The 19,307-nt window shown below is 36.9% G+C and overlaps 1 protein-coding gene and 1 pseudogene across 1 annotated transcript; both read left to right on the top strand.

Moving 5' to 3' along the window:
- Positions 1–3,284: 3,284 nt before the first annotated feature.
- Positions 3,285–4,229, top strand: LOC138916814 (olfactory receptor 5AN6-like). The gene has a single exon (XM_070230428.1). The coding sequence runs from the start codon at positions 3,285–3,287 to the stop codon at positions 4,227–4,229; it is 945 nt and encodes a 314-aa protein (XP_070086529.1).
- Positions 4,230–12,849: 8,620 nt separating this feature from the next.
- Positions 12,850–13,764, top strand: LOC138916813 (olfactory receptor 5AN1-like; annotated as a pseudogene).
- Positions 13,765–19,307: the final 5,543 nt, after the last annotated feature.

The raw sequence follows: 19,307 nt of genomic DNA, 5'->3' as shown, positions 1-19,307 counted from the left end.
ATTCGTATTTTTCTTCAGCTCCAATTGTGTGCTGGAATCCTCTCTCAGGAAGTGCGACCTTCTGCAAAGTCTCTCTCATTCATGGGTGGCTGCTCAAATCATCTCTAGCCTTTGCTCAACCTTGACCAAGATGGGTTGGGGCAGGCTCACACTGATCCTGCTGGCTTTGTAGCCCATACTGAAGTCTGTTTGCCTGTTACTGGTTCACAGGTGGGCAGATTCCTCCTGGTCTCTTGGCATTTGGTGCTGGATACTACAACTCCCACAAAGGTACTTTTGTTTGTGGATGACTTCTAATTCATTGTTACTAAAGCAGGAGAAAAAGGAGGAATGTCTTTTCAGTGCTAAGATGCTGATATCACTCCTTTCCCTGATAATTTTTAATCTTATCTATCTACTTATGTAGATATGCAGTCTATTTGATGTGAATATTATAACATCAAAAAACATCAAGTCAAAATTTTTGTTTAAAGGAATTCTGGCTTGGTGTTGTCCCTAAGGTATCTGACAGAAGTAATGTAAATCATTTCTGAGGGAACACATTTTAAACTGAAGCATCAATGTTTCCCACAGATAAATTTTAAGAGAACATTGTTTAAGATAAAAAAATTACTCACCACACAATTAAACAAGGCACTTGAGCAAGAGTAAGAAACAATATCAAACTATGGAGTGCAATTTGGAAAACTATGTATTTATATTATTAGCTAATAATTATTTCAATAAGTACGTTTTAAAAGTTTAAATAAAGGATATTATTGAAAGTAAGATAAAGCAATATGAGACTTTCCAAGCTGACCATGTGGATAAAGAACAATGTGAAACCTTTAGAGAGAAAACAAAATGTTATGATTGAAATTTGAAATTCAATGGATGAGTTAAACAGCCCACAAGCACAATTTATGAGAGAACTAATTTACTGGAATAGAGATCTTTAAAAATTAAACAGAGCACAGTAGAGGAAGCCAAACAATGGATGTTTCAGTGATGTGGAAAGTAGAGCAAGAAGATTCAAGATACAGCTAACTGGGGTTCCAGAGGCATATAATAGAAATATTAATAGAAATATAGAGACAATGTTAAGAGTATTAGCTTTGTTTAGTAGGAGCACACCAGACTTAGGCTACCATATTGATTGAATGAACATTAGAGGAAGCTGTGAATGTCTCCGTGATTGCAAGAAGAACAGTATATATTGCAGTTGCTCAATAAATCTTTTTGTTGTCATGATTATTGGTCATGATGATGATGGTAACGATAATGAAGAATGTGATTGTCTCCTCTGTTCTCGCAAAATTCTCTCCCCATTCAGTCTTACTGTGGACATAACCACATCTAAGTCTGGGATGAATTACACATATCTGTCTGTTACCATTTCTCCTTCCGTATTGACTACTAATCTTAAATTTCTTCTCTAATTAATAACTTCATTCCTTCAGAATTATTTTCAAAACAGTGCATAAATCAACTGTTTTCAAAACATGTTCAAGGGACTATGAAGCAATGATTAGTCTGATTTTGGGGAATGAAACTGTCCACCTTACTTCTCAGGCTATAGTCTTATGCTTCTATGGGTATTTTCTCTTTTCATTCATTTTTGGAATTAGGAGGCTGAGAAATAGTTGGGGAAAAGAAAGACACTCTGGGTAGCTAATACTGACAAATATTTGTAGTTCACAAACGCAGTTTATTCCATTCATGTCACAGCCTACTTCCAGGGAAATCTCCAAGACTTCTACTTTTAACCATATACAACTCTTAGGCTGTATTTGGCATCTATTTTCTACCTTTCACAGCTTTCTATTATTTTCTTTCTAGTTTGAGTTCATCTAAATAAAAATGGGTTTGTGTTGGTAGTTGTTCTATGACCATCTGGAGAGATGACAACTACAGCATCTTGAAGAGGGCATTCAGTACCTAAGGCAAAAACATTATTTTGGTTATTTACCATTTGGCCTGAGGACTTAGTGCTTACTTTCCCTGGACTGGCTCCAAAGAGAAAAGGAGGAAGAACTTCCAGAAATCCTGCCTCAGTTTCCTAATCCCCATATCCACTGCCTAAGCATCCTAACCTTTATATGAGTTAAAGTCAGTTTATTTTGTAGGAGAAGTCTTTAACCTAGGAACCATGAATAGAATGGAGGGTGACTGAGAATCTAACAAAACCATGTGCAAAGGCGGTAAGTAGCTGCAGTTTGCTTGGTAGATGGTCCAGAATTTCCAAAAGAGTTTCAAAAGTATCAGTGACTCAAAGAAGATCAGAAATCACTGTCCTAGATAATTTAACTCATAAGTATTTCTATACTGAGGAAAGAAAAAATACGCCTCTGAGGAAAGGAGCATAATGGCTCTTTCAATCTTTCTTACCTAATTTCTCAGTATCTTTCTTAGCATCGTTAATGAGAGTAAGTCACATCCATTTCCAAGCTGCTTCTTGGTGTGTGACTTGTCCCACCATCCCATTGCATTATTCTTATATCTTTCAAGGCTGTATGAGTGCAGAAAGACAGCTATAGAAATGTCCACACTCCCTGATTACAGATTAATTGAACATTAGTTCTCAAGGAGATTTTAAAGAGCATGTATTTCATCATCCTTATTTGACGTATGAGGCTCACAGGATTCAGTGGCTTCTTCAATCACCGAATAAATGTCAGAGCCATGCCTTGGCAGAATCGTTCTGTTTCACCATATAGAGAGATGACAGTGTTTTTCTGGTTTACTATATGTCTAAGTCTCCTATTTTTTTTGAGGAAGATTAGCCCTGAGCTAACTACTGCCAATCCTCCTTTTTTTGCTGAGGAAGACTGGCCCTGAGCTAACATCCATGCCTATCTTCCTCCACTTTATGCGTGGGACGCCTACCACAGCATGGCTTTTGCCAAACGCTGCCGTGTCCACACCTGGGATCTGAACCAGCGAACCCTGGGCCGCTGAAGCTGAATGTGCGAACTTAACCGCTGCACCACCGGGCTGACCCCTCCTATATTTTTAAAATCTGGAACAGAAAAACATGAAATCAAGACATTTTAGTAGATAATGTACTAATGGTGCCTGTTTACTGTCTTTTGTCCCCAAAGAGAATGACAATATTTAACTAAGAGAAGTTTTTAGTTAAGTTTCATGATTATACATGAAACACAGATTAACTTGACATTCATGATTGAAGATGTATACACAGTCAGTAGCATCACTGGAAAAAAATAGTGTCTTCTTTTGTTTTTTGAGGATGAAAACATTTCCTTCTCTCATCGTTTTCTCAGCAGATAGTACTGAGCAGGTCCATGAAAGAGGATAGAAATAATACTTCTGTGGCCATGTTTGTTCTCCTGGGACTGTCAGATGAAAAAGAGCTGCAACTTATCCTCTTTCCAATCTTCCTAGGGATCTACCTTCTGACCATAATCTGGAACCTTGGTCTCATCCTCCTTATCAGGATGGACTCCCACCTGCACACACCTATGTACTTTTTTCTCAGTTTCCTGTCATTTATAGACATCTGCTATTCTTCTTCCATCAGCCCAAGGATGCTTTCAGACTTCTTAAAAGATGAAAAAACAATTTCATTCATTGCTTGTGCCACCCAGTATTTTGTTGGGTCCTGGATGGCTCAGGCTGAGTGCTGCCTGTTGGCCGTAATGGCCTATGACAGATATATTGCTATTGGTAGGCCTCTGCAGTACTCAGCCATCATGGATCCTGACCTCTGTCAGAAGATGGTTGCTGGAGCCTATGGGAGTGGTTTCCTTGGTAGCTTAATTCAAACAGTTTCTTGCTTTCATCTCTACTTTTGTGGGCACAATATCATTCCAAATTTCTTCTGTGACATAACCCAGATTATTTCCTTGTCTTGCTCCAATCCCTTTATGAGCCAAATGATTCTTTTTCTGGAATCTATTTTTGTTGGATTCACTTCCTTCCTTGTCATCCTCTTATCCTATGGTTTTATTGCAACTTCCATCCTGAAAATATCCTCCATAAAAGGTAGTGCCAAGGCCTTCAATACCTGTGCCTCCCACCTGGCTGTTGTGACAATCTTCTATGGCATGGGCTTCTCTGTGTACCTGCATCCTAGCTCTAGCCACTCCAAAAAGCAGAACAAGGTTCTGTCAGTGTTCTATGTTATCCTCATCCCAATGTTAAACCCTCTTATCTATAGTCTGAGGAACAAGGAGATCAAAGAGGCCTTGATGAGGGTAGTAAAGAAGGCAACATATTTATCTCAGTAAGAATAATATTTGAGCAAATATTATTTCCTCCATAAGGAAGACAAGGGTAAAAATATGCAAGTGACCTTTTATAGGTTACAAGAAAGCTAGGTAGAGAGAAGAAGTGAAAACTTGGCTTCTCATGTCTTAATGCCATTATGTTTAGCTGCCACCACCAAGTGATCTGCCTAATGCAGTGTCAGCAACATTGAATTCAGTTTAAAAGGTCTTTTTCCATGATTAGACCTAGGCAGGTAAAACAGTGTTTCGAGATTAGAAGTTCCGATTGATATTATATGTAGATAAATGAGAAGACCTAGGAAGCCACTCAAATAGGTCTTTCCTCTACAATTCTTAAAATGTCTTTTATTTATTTTTAACTAGGTATTTATTTATGTTTTGATTACAATAAAACAAAATCATGTATAAAATTATAGATGTGAAAATTAAGAGTAATTTTTAAATGAATACTTTTATAATTTCATCCCAAAGGCAGAGGGTGTGAGAGGGAGGGACACAGAAAAAAGAGAAATGGAAAGAGAGAAAAAGTCAGAGAGAGAAAGAGAGAGAGGAGATGAGAGGAGAGAAGAAGGAGAAAGATAATCTAGCTTTATTCTCAAATAATCTTATTCCCTCTATCCTACTCCTTGAGTGTCCTTGTGAAGTGAATTATGAAAAAAAAATTGGAGAAAGGAATGGTAGATAGAAGGGGCACTTTTCAGGTCAAGAGTTGGGGAGATTCTCAGAGACTAGAAAGAAGTCAAAGTCATCAACTTCTGGGCATAGGCGGCCTGGAGCATACTCCAAGGTAGCTTCCCAGAGACCATATAAGACCTCAGAAATGAAGGCTTTCATCGTGAGTGTGGGCGACAGGGTCTAAGTCCCAGTGCCCTGAGCCTCTCAGAGATTCCCAGGCCTTAAGTTTGACCAGGGAGCAGCAGAGACACCAGACTTGAGGGGACCATGGAAACTCAGAGTCCAACCAAGAGAACTTAAAGAAAATTTAAGAAGAAATATTTTTTTCAGGAAAGAGTTTAAGTACTAATCTTCATACGTATTATATTAGTATTTATACAATACTTTCAACTTCATACGGTTACATTGCATAGAAGTGATTCTTTTCTATTAACACGTGCAGTTGGTTGATGAGGAATTATTCCCCTTTTACAGATAGAACCTTTGGGCATATTGTGGTCTGCCACATTCTTCTCAGTGTAGCAACAATCCATCTTGAATCTCATGAAGTGTCATGTGTGGAGCACAAATGGTTCTTAGTGACATAAAGATGTCCTCCATTGCTTATCCATGGCAGCCAAATTCTACACTTTGATGTTGTATTTTTAAAACCATCTTAAGGGCCTGTTCAATTTAAAAGATTAAATTATTACAGTTCTTACCCGGGGGATATATGACTACTAACCTATTAGCAAGAATTAAATAATTAACTCATTGCCCCACCCACTCCTCTCTCTAGAATTAATGATAGCTGAAGTAGATGAAACAAAGAATGAGACATTCCAAAAACATCTCTGTATCCCTAGTAACGGCAAGGTAGATGAGTTCCATCTAAACAAAAAAAGACAAACAAGTTTGTGGGAATGATCTTAAATAGATATTCTTAATGAATGCTTAATAATGCAGCATAATATGTTGAAAGGAATTCCAATTCAGAACACATAAATTAAGCCTATTCTTAATAGAAGACATGCTGTGTACTTCACATTCTGATAAGTGATTTATAAGCATTATCTAATTTGATTCTATAAAAAGCTACTCTGTGAAGTAGCAACTATGATCAGCCCCATTTAATAGGTGATAATGCTGTGGCTTCAAGAGGTTAATTTGCTCAACCAGTAAGTGGAAACCTTGAATTCCACCCAGATTGGCTGATAACAGTGCCCAAGGCATTAATCACAATAAGTCATGACTCTGATACGAATTAGTTTTATCATATTCCTTATTGCCTTGATTTCCTCACCTATGCATAGGAAATCATGCCATATCTGCCTCATGAACCTGCTAAGATGATTGATTCAGGTCAAATATTTGAGAATATGTATGTATGTATCTATCTGAAATCAAAGAGTTTTGTAAACAAGGAAGTGTCCACATACCTAACTTATTATTAGGCTCTATTGCCAGCCAGTTGTGTCACCTTGGACAAATCCTTTAGATAAATTGGCTTCAAATCCTCACCTGGAAATTGATGATATTAGACTATGTTATCACTATGTCCTTTCCTACTCAAATGACTCCTGGGTTGTTAAAAAAAAAAAAAAAAAAAGCTACATCAATCTTGAGACCATAAGAGGACCATGGGGAAGTGCTGAATTGAATCTGAAGGGACATGGCAAAGTGGGGCATGAAATTAGCACAGAAAAAACTCCGTGATAACCATAACTCCAGAGAGCAGGTATCTGGAGGGTTTTCTCCCTATAATTGTCTTCTCCTTTCATCTCTCACCTAACAACACATTGAGAGGAACCCCAGTGGTGGGCATCTCTTTGGCTCTGAGTGGACAGCCAATTTCATGGCCCAAATCACTCATCTTTGAATGCAATCTGGTCCGCCTGGAAAATTCCTATGGATAATAAATAAGTGACTTCACCCTTTGGCAAGAACTCTGTCTTCCTGGGAGATCTATGTCAAGATGAGAGGACAAGATTTACAGAAAACAGTGAATTCTGTGCTATTTCAATAGCCGTGTAATAATTCCAGTAGGACATTTGTGGAGCAAGGGTTATGGTCCTCAGTCTCTTTCATTCTCCAATTCTTCCCTCTCCCTCATTTATGCACCCTCCACTTCGGGCCCTTGCTCAGGTTCTCTTTTTCCTTACCCAATTTCCCTGACCCTCAATCAAAATAATAACTTCAAAACAAAAATATTAGGTATTACTCTGGTGAGGAGTGGATGTTCAGTTCTAGTTCTCAAATTCTTAAGTATATGATCTTGAAATCTGTTAATTTCTGTTTGCTACTTATAAATTGGGGACAATAGAATCATCTAGAATCCAATGAGATAATGTCTATAAAGCCTACACACTACTGAAGTTAATAATTGAGCACTCAATCAAAATATTAAATTGTGAATTACAGGGGACTTAACTAAGGTAAAACATATTTGTCTGTTTCCCAACTTTATCTATTCCATGAATCTTTTTAATTTAATTTTCCCTTGGGGATTGTGCTTTTGCATAATTATTAATTTGGTTTCTATTTCAGTATATAACTTTGATTCATAATTTCTGAGTAGCAGCAAAAGCCAAGCTGGTCATTTCATGATGATATGACAAAGTTTTCACTTACAATTCTATTCGTCTTTTGAAATACTCCAAATAACCATCCATTGTCATCTTTGAAGACCCTATGGGTCTGGAGAAACTAGCACTGGTGACCCAGATATTAGAGATGACCCACCAGATGAACAGGTAGTGTTGGTGGGACTGTTTCTTTTATCCTTCTTTACTATGTTGTTCGTCATTCAGCAACATTCCTGGCTTTCTTAACCTGATTTTATATCCTGCACAAAATTGCAAATTGTCGTGTCCTTAGTAGATCATATTTAGAAGGAGTTTTGGTTAGCTGTATCCCCACAGTAATATCTCCAACCAAAATTTACATCAATCATTTTTTCTTCTACAAACTGCCTTGGCAGATGGTGAACACACGCAAAAAATTAACCAGAGAGAGTGAGTATATTCAGAATGTTTTTTTTCTTTTCCTCTAGCTTACCAAATTATAAAATCATACACTTTTAGGATCAATTTTCTCATGAACAAGTGAAACAATCCACAACTCCTCACAGTTTTCTGTGAATGATGAGCTACATGGAATACATTTAGTCATGGCTGCCTTTGTTACCAGAATGTTAGTAAGAAAGTGAAGAATTTTAGTACAATTATTTGATCAAAAGTTTGACTTATTTTCACCAAATTGATCAATTATGTTGTTGTTTCAGGGATGTTGTGCATGAGAGTTTATACTTTCAAAATGTTTTCATTGAATGTAATGCATCTGGGATAAATAGCTGATAAATTATATTAGCAACAGTCTATTTAAGAGTAAACAGAAAAATTTTGACACTCATAAAACCATAGCGCAAATGAAACAAAAATCTTTCTCGACATCAAAGCTCATCATAGCTTGATGGTAGTTGTCAACTGACTCAAGTGTACATGAATCAAAGCAAACTAAATAGAAATCATTTATGTGGTTTGTGTCTGTATGGCTCCAGGTGGTTTAGCTTGCCTGCGCACTAGGTCTGAATCTATACCTGACCAGAGGTAATGATGTCCGACTGTCTACAGAGCTGATGATGTCTCAGAAATTTCCCCAAATTAACCCGTACAACTCTATCGCACCTGGCATTCCTATTCACGGATATAGCCATCATTCATGGTTATCTGTAAGCAGTCAATGATAATAACAGCCAACATCTATTGAAAAATTAATGTGTACCAGATTATGTGCTGAACATTGGCACGAATTTCCTAATAAAAGCCTCCCATTAACCTTATAGTTTAGAGGCTCTTGTCGTCCTCACTTTGTTAAAAGTAAATCATACCTAGTGTGTTTAAGTGACTAGGACCAGTTCATAGAGTGAGAGAGTATCAGAACTAAATTTTTTTTCCAGTTTTAGTGAGATGTAATTGATATATAACGTTGCATAAGTTTAAGGTGTACAACACAATGATTTGATATATGTAAATATCGTAAAATGATTACCACAATAAGATTAGTTAACACCCGTCACCCCACATAGTCACAGTATTCTTCCCTGTGATGAGAACTTTTGTGATCTATTCTCTTAGCACTTTCAAATATACAATACAATATTGCTAACCAAGTCATCTTGCTGTATGTTATATTGTCAGAAATTATTTGTCTTATAACTGGAGATATGTACCTTTAGGCCACATTCACTCAATTCCCCCACTTTCTACCCTCTGCGTCTGGCAACCACAAATCTTATCTTTGCTTCTATGAGGTTATTTTTTTTAATACTCCACATTCAAATAGATCATATGGTACTTGTCTTTCTCTGTCTGATTAATCTCAGCACAATTCCTTCAATGTCTATCCAGATTGTTGCAAATGCCAGGATTTCCTTCTTTTTTATGCCTGAATAATATTCTCTTATTATACATATTATTTATGTTACTTATACATAATTATACATACACATGTTGTTTATATTATTTTTACATTTATTATATGATTTCTTTGTCCATTCATCTGTTGATGGACACTTAGAGTGTATCCACGTCCTGGCTATTATAGATAATACTGCATTGAACATGGGAGTTCAGGTATCTTTTTGGGACAGTGATTTCATTTCCGTTGGATATATACCCAGGATGGAATTGCTGGATCATATGATAGGTTTATTTTTAATTTTTTGAGGAAAATCCACATTATTTTCCACAGTAGCTATACTAGTTTACATTCTCACAGCAGTTCATACGGTTCCTTTTTCTCCACATTCTTACCTGTAGTTTTATCTCTTGTCTTTTTTGATGATAGCCACTCTAACAGATGTGAGTTGATATCTTATTGTGGTTTTGATTTCAATTCCTTGATGATTAGTGATGCTGAACACATTTTCACATATCTGTTGTTAGTTTGGATGTCTTCTTCACAAAAATATCTATTCAGGTCCTATACCAAAATTTTAATTGGATTATTTATTTGCTGTTGAATTGTATGAGTTCCTTATGCATTGTGGATATTAACCCCTTATGAGATACGTGATTACAAATATTTTCTCCCATTCTGTAGATTACCTTTTCATTAGCTTATCGTTTCTTTTGCTGTGCAGATGTTTTTTTATTTTGATATAATCCTTCTTGATTATTTTTAATTTTTTTGCTTGTGCTTTAGGCGTAATATTGAAAAAAGTCTTTTCCAATACATGATCAGAAGAATTTTCTCTATGTTTTCTTCTAGAAGTTTTATGGTTACTGGTCTGACATTTAAGTCTTTAATTCTTTTTGAGTTTATTTTTGTGAGTGGTGTAAGATTGGTGTCTAGTTTCATTGTGTGCATGTGAATATCCAATTTTCCCAAACCCATTTATTGAAGAGACTGTATTTTTTCCATTGAGTATTTCATGCTCTCTTTTCAAATGTTAGTTGATCATATACCCACAGTTTTATTTCCGGGCTCTTGATTCTGTTCCATTGGTCTAAGTGTCTGTTTCTATGCTAGTACCATACTGCTTTGATTACTATGGCTTTGTAATATAGTTTGAAATCAGGAAGCGTAATGCCTCTTTGACAGCTTTATTCTTCTTTCTCAGGATTGCTTTGTCTGTTCAGGGTCTTTTGTATTTCAACAAAAATTTTAGGATTGTATGTTCTACTTCTGTGAAAAATGTCACTGGAATCTTGGTAGAGACTGCATTGAATATATCGATGGCTTTGGGTAGTATGGATATTTTAATAATATTAATTCTTCAAATCCATGAACATGGGATACCTTTCCATTACTTGTGTCTTTTTCAATTTCTTTTGTCAATGTCTTATAGTGTTCAGTGAAGAGAACTTTAACCTTCTTGGTTAAATTTATTGCTAAGTATTTTGTTTTTTGATGCTGTCGTGAATGAGATTATCTTATTTATTTCTTTTTCAGACAATTTGTGTTAATATCTAGAATGCTTAGTTTGTATCCTGCAACTTTACTAAATTGATGGATTAGATCTAACAGGTTTTCGGTGAAGTTTTTATGATTTTCTGTAGGTAAAATCATGTCATCTGCTTATAGACACAATTTCAATTCTTTATTTCCAATTCTGATGACTTTTATTATTATTTTTGACCCACTTGCACTGGCTCTGACCAAGTACTATCTTGAATAGGAATCTTGAGAATGGCCAACTTTGTCTTCTTCCTGATCTTAGAAAAATGCTTTTGATCATTCACTATTTAGTATGATGTTAGATGTTGGCTTGTTGATAGGGCCTTAATTATGTTGAATTTAGTTCCTTGTATACCTAATTTATTGAGAGTTTTTATCGTTTAGTATTTTTTGAGAATTTTGAAATCTGTATTCATCAGGAATATTGGCCTGTAGTTTTCTTTTCTTGCAGTGTCCTTATCTGGCTTTGGTGTCAGTGCTGGTCTTATAAGTGAATTTAGAAGTGGTTCTTCATCTTCAGTTTTTTGGAAGAGTTTGAGAAAGACTGGTCTTAATTCTTCTTTAAATATTTGACAGACTCACCATAAAACCATCTGGTCCTGGGTTTTTCTTTGTTGGGAGGCTGTTGATTAATAATTCAATCTCCTTAATTGTTATTTGTCTGTTCAGATTTTCTGTTTCTTCCTGATTCAGTTTTTCTAGGTTGTATGTTTCTTGTAATTTATCTATGTCTTCTAGGTTGTTTAGCTTGCTGAAGAAACCATAGGACAAGAGAGTATTCTTGGTGTGGCACTGTGCCAGCAGGGTGAGGGGCAATGGAGTCAGAGTATGGCTTCTCCTTTACCCTTTTAATGTGGTTCTTCTTGTTCTCTGTGGTTAGTGGAGGTGCTTCAGCCTCATCCTCATGTTTTAGGATTTTTGCAATGATGTCCTGTCTGTGAATAGTTGGTAATTGTTCTTATGAGGGTTACCAAAGTCAGGAATGACCTATTTTGCCATCTTGATGATGCCACTCAGAACAGAAACTCTAAAGTCTGAACCCTAACCACAGTACTATGCTATTTCCTAAGTTGAAAAATATCCTACATTTGAGACAATATTTGATTGTAATTGTGAGTTTTACTAGCCTCCTTTTAAGACTGGCTCCTATGAAGACTTCCCTAAGAAGACATTTCATAACTTTATTAGCATACATGCTGTACACCAAGAAAATATCAGGATTATAAATTATGATACAATTATCCAGGCCATTTTGAAGATATTATATTAAATATATTGGTAAAAAGGTTTGAGAAGTTATTATAAACAGGATAATTTTTCGTATAGGTGAAAGAAGAAATTTTTAAAAATCTATCTAGATGACTGTCTGGGAAAGAAGAGCTATTACAAGTTTATTCTGGAATGATGCCACTTATGCTTTACTATTATAAAGCCACAATTATATTTTTAATTATTAAAAGTCTTTTAAAAATTGATTTTAGTCAATGATGTCTATCATAGATAATTCACTGAATTTCTATTGCTTTTTAAAAAGTTCTCTATCAACTTTTTAAATATTATTTATTTATTTATTTATTTTTGAGAAAGATTGGCCTTGTGCTAACATCCGTGGCCATCTTCCTCTACTTTATCTGTGGAACACCTGCCACAGCATTGCTTAATAAGCAGTGCACAGGTCCTTGCCTGAGATCTGACCTAGGAAACTCCGAGCCGGTGAAGTGGAGAGTGAAAGCTTAACCACTATGCCACCAGGCCAGCCCCAGATCTCTTGTAATTTTCTTGAGACCTCATGAAGTAATTGAGAACCTGAAACACTGAGAAGGTATTTCTTGACAATTGGAGAAGAAAACTGGGGTCTTTCCACCAGGACAATAAAGTGTTTTCCCTTTTTCAGTGCTCAATGAACGAAAAGAAATGGCATCTATGAGCATTGTAATGCTATTGTTTCGCCTGCGTCTGCAATCCATTCTTTTGTCTCTTTTCTGATTTTAGGAGCACGAAGCCAATGGTTTGGGGAGGAAATATTACAGATATCACCCATTTCATCCTCTTGAGATTCTCGTATTTCTCCAGAATCATAGGAGTGCTCTTTGCTGTATTCCTGTTGATCTACATTATGACTCTGACTTGGAACCCGTGCCTCCTCATCTTAATAAGGATAGATTACCCACATCCACACATCCATGAACTTCTTCCTCAGTTATCTTTCTCTCATTGATATCTGCTATGTGACCTCCACAGTCCCCAAGATGCTCTCCAATTTCTTCCAGGAACAGAAAGGTATCACCTTTGTGGGTTGTATTATTTAGGACTTTGTCTCAACCATGGGACTGAGTGAGTCTTGTCTCATGACAGCCATGTTTTATGACTGATATGTTGCCATTTGTAACCTACTTCTCTAGTCATCAATCATATCACCAACCCTCTGTGTTCAGATAGTGCTTGTGTCCTATATGGTTGGACTCTCTGGTTCTATATCCAAATTATGTGTCATGCTTCAGTCCTACTTCTGTGGGCCTGACGTCATCAACCACTTCTTCTGTGACATGCCCCAACTGTTAGTCCTGTTCTGCTCTGACACTTTCTCTGTAGAACTCATGATTGCTATATTTACAATGATCTTTGGGATAATGTCTTAGTTATTATGATATCCTATGGCTATATTATCACTTTCGCTAAAGGCAAGTTCAAAGGTTTCAACCCCTGTGCTTCTCACTTGACAGCAGTGACCCTCTTGTGTACCTCAGGTATATTTGTCTACTTGAGTTCCAGTTGTGGTGGTTCCTCCAGCTTTGACAGTTTCACATCAGTCTTCTACACTGTGGTGATTCCCATGTTGAATCCCTTGATTTACAGTCTGAGGAACAAGGAAATCAAAGGTGCCTTGAAGATGTTGCAAAATAAGTTAGAGTATTGCTGAGGTCACAGATTATGAGATTTCTGACCAATTTGTCTTGTCAGAATCACTTTCACCCACAGCAATATGCACACTAATACACTATAACAAAATTCATACTATCTTTGGACAAAGAAGGCTTGTTTGACCCAGATAATATGCCAAAATGAGCCAATAGCTTACTCAATGCCACACAGACACAATATCTTTAAGTCCTGGAGGTTCATTACTTTCACTCTACATGAGGAGTGGCCTTATCATTTATTAATCTATCTGCAAGTATTTGTGAAACATCAGGGTTTAGAAACGTTTTGCTTCTTCTTGCTTCTGAGATTAAGCTCTGTCCAATTGCAAGCTTCTGACCTTAAAGGAGAGATAATTGACAGAGGTCCCCAGGAGTGTACAAACCTTGTCTGCCAAATATTTTGATGTAGCATTATCCAGACATCATGGTGACAAATGCTTGTTCTGTGTTTCTGACCAGAGTGGGAATGAACACAGAGTGGTAATGTGCCTTTGGACAGAAACAAAGCTATGCTATTGGCCTGATTGTGTCTCCTGGGGAGACCAGTCTGAGACAGCTAATGTCTAATGTCTATCTAAGGTCTCTTCAATGCTAATCATCTAATAAATTTTTAGTCACATCCTAGTCTCCATAGTTGTAGCCTAAGGAGGGAAGAGGTGATTTGAATCATATAAAGAATGGAATGAAGTATTGGCTCCCTTCACTGCCATTTATTTATGAGTCTGATGAGTTAATTTCCTGCATCTATTGTCCAGTGGGGATTTCTGATTGGAGATGATATTCAAAATCCATGTCACAGCCAATAGCAGCTTCTGATATTGTGGGACTCAAACATCTCTTTCTCTCCCCCATCAAATCTGGAAAACTTTACCCTTGGTTCACATAGCCAATGGGATGGCACTGCCCAATCATTTCTGGTATTTCAAGCATCTGAACATCTTTTCTGTGAGAAGTCTTCTGTGAGAGTTCATTGTAATAATAGAGTTATTGAATATTCAATACTGCAGGAACAAAGAACAAATATGAAAAGCTGGTATACATTATTTCTTATTGTTCATGTTGAACACATTTTATGTCTTAGAGATTTATGGTTGTTTGGGGTGATATAATAGATGGAATAGAATGGTTTAAATTACTTTAATGCTCATATTTTCCAGGAAACCTCAAGGGCCAGGAAAGGAAATAGATAGTGGAAGAGGCAGGGTTCTCAAGTCTGGCCAGTTTTTCTTGTCTGAAGTAAGACATAAAGTGCAGTCCTTGTGTGCTGGTTAAAAAAAAGAACAAAATGTATAGCAACACTGACTATTGATTTGTGAGATTACTCAGACCAAACTAACTAGTATCAAACAGATGTCTTTACATTTACATATTACCCTTGGAGATTCCATTGGATCCCTTTTTTCTTTTTGCTTCTTTATTTTTTATTGAGGTAACATTGATTAATAACATTATAACAGTTTCAGAGGTACATGACTATATTTCGGTTTCTGTGTAAATTACATAATGTTCACCACCCAAAGATTAATTACAATCTGTCCCCATATACACACCCTTTTACTCTTTTCACTATTTCCCTCCATCATATCCCCTCTGATACCCACAAATCTAATCTCTATCTCTCTGTATTTTTTGTTGCTGTTATTGTTTTTATCTTCTACCTATGAATGAAATCATATGATATTTGGCTTTCTCTGTTGGACATACTTAACTTACGTTATACCCTTAACGTCCACCCATGTTGTCACAAATAACAGGATTTCATTTTTTTTTATGAGTGAGTAGGATTCCATTGTGTGTATATACCACATCTTTTTTATCCATTCATCCATTGATGGGCAGTTGGGTTCTTCTACATCTTGGCTACTGTGAATAATGCTGTGGTGCACAAAGGGATGCATAAATCTCTTTGAATTGCTGATTTCGAATTCTCTGGATAAATACCCAGTAGTGGAATAGCTGGATCATATGGTATTTCTATTTTTAATTTTTTGAGAAATCTCAATACTGTTTTCCATAGTTGCTGTAGCAGTTTGCATTCCCATTGACAGTGTATGAGGGTTCCCTTTTCTCCACATCCTCTCCAACACTTGTTATTTATTATCCTGTTAATTGTGGCCATTGTGACAGGTGTGAGGTGATATCTCAGTGAAGTTTTGACTTGCATTTCTCTAAAAATTATTGATGTTGAATATCTTTTCAAGTGCCTGTTGGCCGTATGTATATCTTCTTTGGAAAATTTTTTCCTATCTTCTGCCTATTATTTGATTGGGTTGTTCATTTTTTGTTGTTGAATTGTATGAGTTCTTTTTATATTTTGGAAATTAACCTCTTGGTGGATATATGATCTATAAATCTTTTCGCCAGCTGGTAGGTGGATTTTTTTCCTTTTGTTGGTGGTTTCCTTGGCTTTGCATGAGTTTTTTGGTTTGAAGTAGTCCCATTTGTTTATGTTTTCTTTTGTTTCCCTTGACTGAGAAGACATGATATTCAAGAAGATACTGCTAAGACCAGTGTCAAAAGGTGTACTGCCTATGTTTTATCCAAAGAGTTTTATGGTTTCAGGTCTTATATTCAAGGCTTTAACCCATTTTGTGTTAATTTTTCTGTAGGGTGTAAGAAGATCTACTTTCATTCTTTTGCACATGGCTATCCAGTTTTCTCTACAGTATTTATTGAAGAGACTTTCTTTTCTCCATTGTATGTTCTTGGCTCCATTTTCAAAGATTAGCTATACATAGATATGTGGTTTAATTTCTAGGCTCTCAATTCAGTTTCATTGATCTGAGTGTCTATTTTTGTGCCATAACCATGCTGTTTTGATTACTATAGCTTTACAGTATATTTTGAATTCAGGGAGTGTGATTTTTCAGCTTTTTTCATTTTTCTCAGGATTGCTTTAGTTATTCAGGGTCTTTTGTTGTTTCATATAAATGTTAAGATTCTTTCTTCTGTTTTTGTGAATAATGTCATTGGGTTCAGATTGAGATTCCATTGAATCTGTAGGTTGGTTTAGGTAATATGGACATTTTAACTACGTCTATTCTTCCACTCCAAGAGCATGGAATATCTTTCCATTTTTTTATATTTTCTTTGATTTCTTTTAATAATGTCTTAGAATGTTTGGTGTATAGCTCTTTCACCTCCTTGGTTAAATTTATTCCAAGATATTTTATTCTTTTTGTTGTGGTCGTAAAAGGTATTGTATTTTTGAGTTCTTATTCTGCTAGTTCATTAATGTAGATAAATGAAACTGGTTTTTATAAGTTGATTTTGTACCCTGCAACTGTGCTGTAGTTGTTCCTTATTTCTAATAGTTTTCAGGTGGATTCGTTAGGTTTTCTATAATGGGATCATGCCATCTGCAAACAGAGAGAGTTTCTCTTCTTCTTTTCCTATTTGGATACCTTTTATTTCTTTTTCTTGCCTAATTGCTCTGGCCCAAACCTCCAGTTCTATGTTGAAAAGGAGTGGCGAGAGTGGGCACCCTTGTCTTGTTCCTCTTCTCAAGGGATGGCTTTCAGTTTTTAACCATTAAGTTTGATGTTGGCTGTGGGTTTGTCACATAAGACCTTTATTGTGTTGAGGTACTTTCCTTCTATACCCATTTTATTGAGAATTTGTATTGTAAATGGATGTTGGATTTTGTCAAACGCTTTCTCTGCATTTATTGAGATTATCATGTGACTTTTATTCCTCTTTTTGTTAATATGGTGTGATTGATTTGCAGATGTTGAATCATCCCTGCGTCCCTGGTATAAATCCGACTTGATCCTGGTGTATGACTCTTTTCACGTATTGCTGTATTTGGTCTGGCAATATTTTGTGGAGGATTTTAGAATCTACGTTCATCAGTGATATTGGCCCATAATTTTCCTTCTTTGTGTTGTCCTTGTCTGATTTTGGTATCAGGGTAATGTTGGCCTCATAGAATGAGTTGGGAAGTGCTCCATCTTCTTCAAATATTTGGAATTGTTTGAGAATGGTAGGTATTAAATCTTTGAATATTTGCTAGAATTCTCCAGAGAAGCCATCTGATCCTGGACTTTTGTTTTTTGAGAGGTTTTTGATTACTGTTTCAATCTCTTTACTTGTGATTACTCTATTCAGATTCTCTATTTCTTATTGATCCAGTTTTGGGAGGTTGTATGAGTCTAAGAATTTATTCATTTCTTCTAGATTATCCAATTTGTTGACATATAGTTTTTCATAGTATTCTCCTATAATCCTTTCCATTTCTGTAATATCCGTTGTAATTTCTTCTCTTTCATTTCTAATTTTATTTATTTGAGACTTCTCTCTTTTCCTTAATGAGTCTGGCTGAGGGCTTGTCAATTTTGTTTATCTTCTCAAAGAACCAGTTCTTAGTTTTATTGATTCTTTCTACGTTTTTTTTTTTTGGTCTCTATTTCATCTATTTCTGCTCTAATTTTTGTTTCTTCCCTCCTTCTGTTGACTTTGTACTTTGTTACTGGGATTGTAATCTCCTGTAACTTCAAGTTTGATTTCTAGAGGGTTGTTATTCTCTTTCTCTTCTTCCGTGTTACTTAGTTCTTCATGGTAACTGATTCTTTGCTGGCACATTTGTGGTAGTAACCACATTTCCTATTGGGTATGGGTTTGGTTACTTTGGTTCTGAGTTGCTTTTGTTTGTATTTGATACCCTGCACTTTCCACCCTCTACTACCTCTGCTGGTGGTGTAGTCAGTGCCCTCCTTGTGCTACTTTAGCCTCTGAGGTTGCTAGTGACTTGCTGCTTATGATGTCAGTGCAGTCTCAGGTGTCACCAGTGGGGTCACCAGGCTTCATACACTTCTGCTGCTTCTGGGGTCTCCTGGGTGTCATGCTTCTCCACTGCTTCTCCTTGGGCTCTCCATGGGAGAGGATACTGCTGCATTATATACCATCTACACTGCTGCTCCAAGGTTGTCTAGGGTTACTGTTTGCACCAATGCCTGGGTGCTGGGTTCATGAGTGTCACTGTCACTTCTGGGGCCTCTGGTACTTGAAGATTGTATGCAGCCCCTGCTGCTGGTGGACCTGATATTGGGGGTTCTGCCACTGGGGGCTGGGTAACTAGTTCCATTGTATTTCCTGAAGCCTCTGGTTACAGGTTCCACCTGCCACCACTGGGGGTTTGGAGGGGCTAAGCAGAGAGAGGTTGTTGCTTGTGCAGCCTCTGGTTTCTAGAGCTAGTTGGTTTGTTTTGCAAACTGAGGTTAGGGTCCCCTGCCCTACCTGGGAAAATATGAGTTTTGTATACTGCTCCCAATGTTGGAAAGACCTGTCCAATGCAGGTAGAGGGGGAGGGATCTGCTGAGAGACAGGCAGGGAGCAAGCTGCCCCTGTTTTCTCTGTCCCCCAGTGACCACTTACAGACACGTGGGGCAGATCCACTTGGGGACAGGCGGGGACACCTATTGGTTTTGCTCCTGCCATGACCATTCACAGTTACATGAGCTCCAGTGCCTGCTGTTTCTGTTTCCGTTGTGTCTGCCCAGAGTTATGTAAGTCATGGCACCTACTGTTTCCACTCACATGACAG

Source organism: Equus caballus, chromosome 12 (assembly GCF_041296265.1).
Source record: "Equus caballus isolate H_3958 breed thoroughbred chromosome 12, TB-T2T, whole genome shotgun sequence".
Classification (NCBI taxonomy): domain Eukaryota; kingdom Metazoa; phylum Chordata; class Mammalia; order Perissodactyla; family Equidae; genus Equus; species Equus caballus.
This window is presented reverse-complemented; position numbering and strand designations above follow the sequence as displayed.

Excerpts from the sequence above, each read along its gene's own strand:
- LOC138916814 (XM_070230428.1), top strand. The coding sequence starts at position 3,285 with ATGAAAGAGGATAGAAATAATACTTCTGTGGCCATGTTTGTTCTCCTG.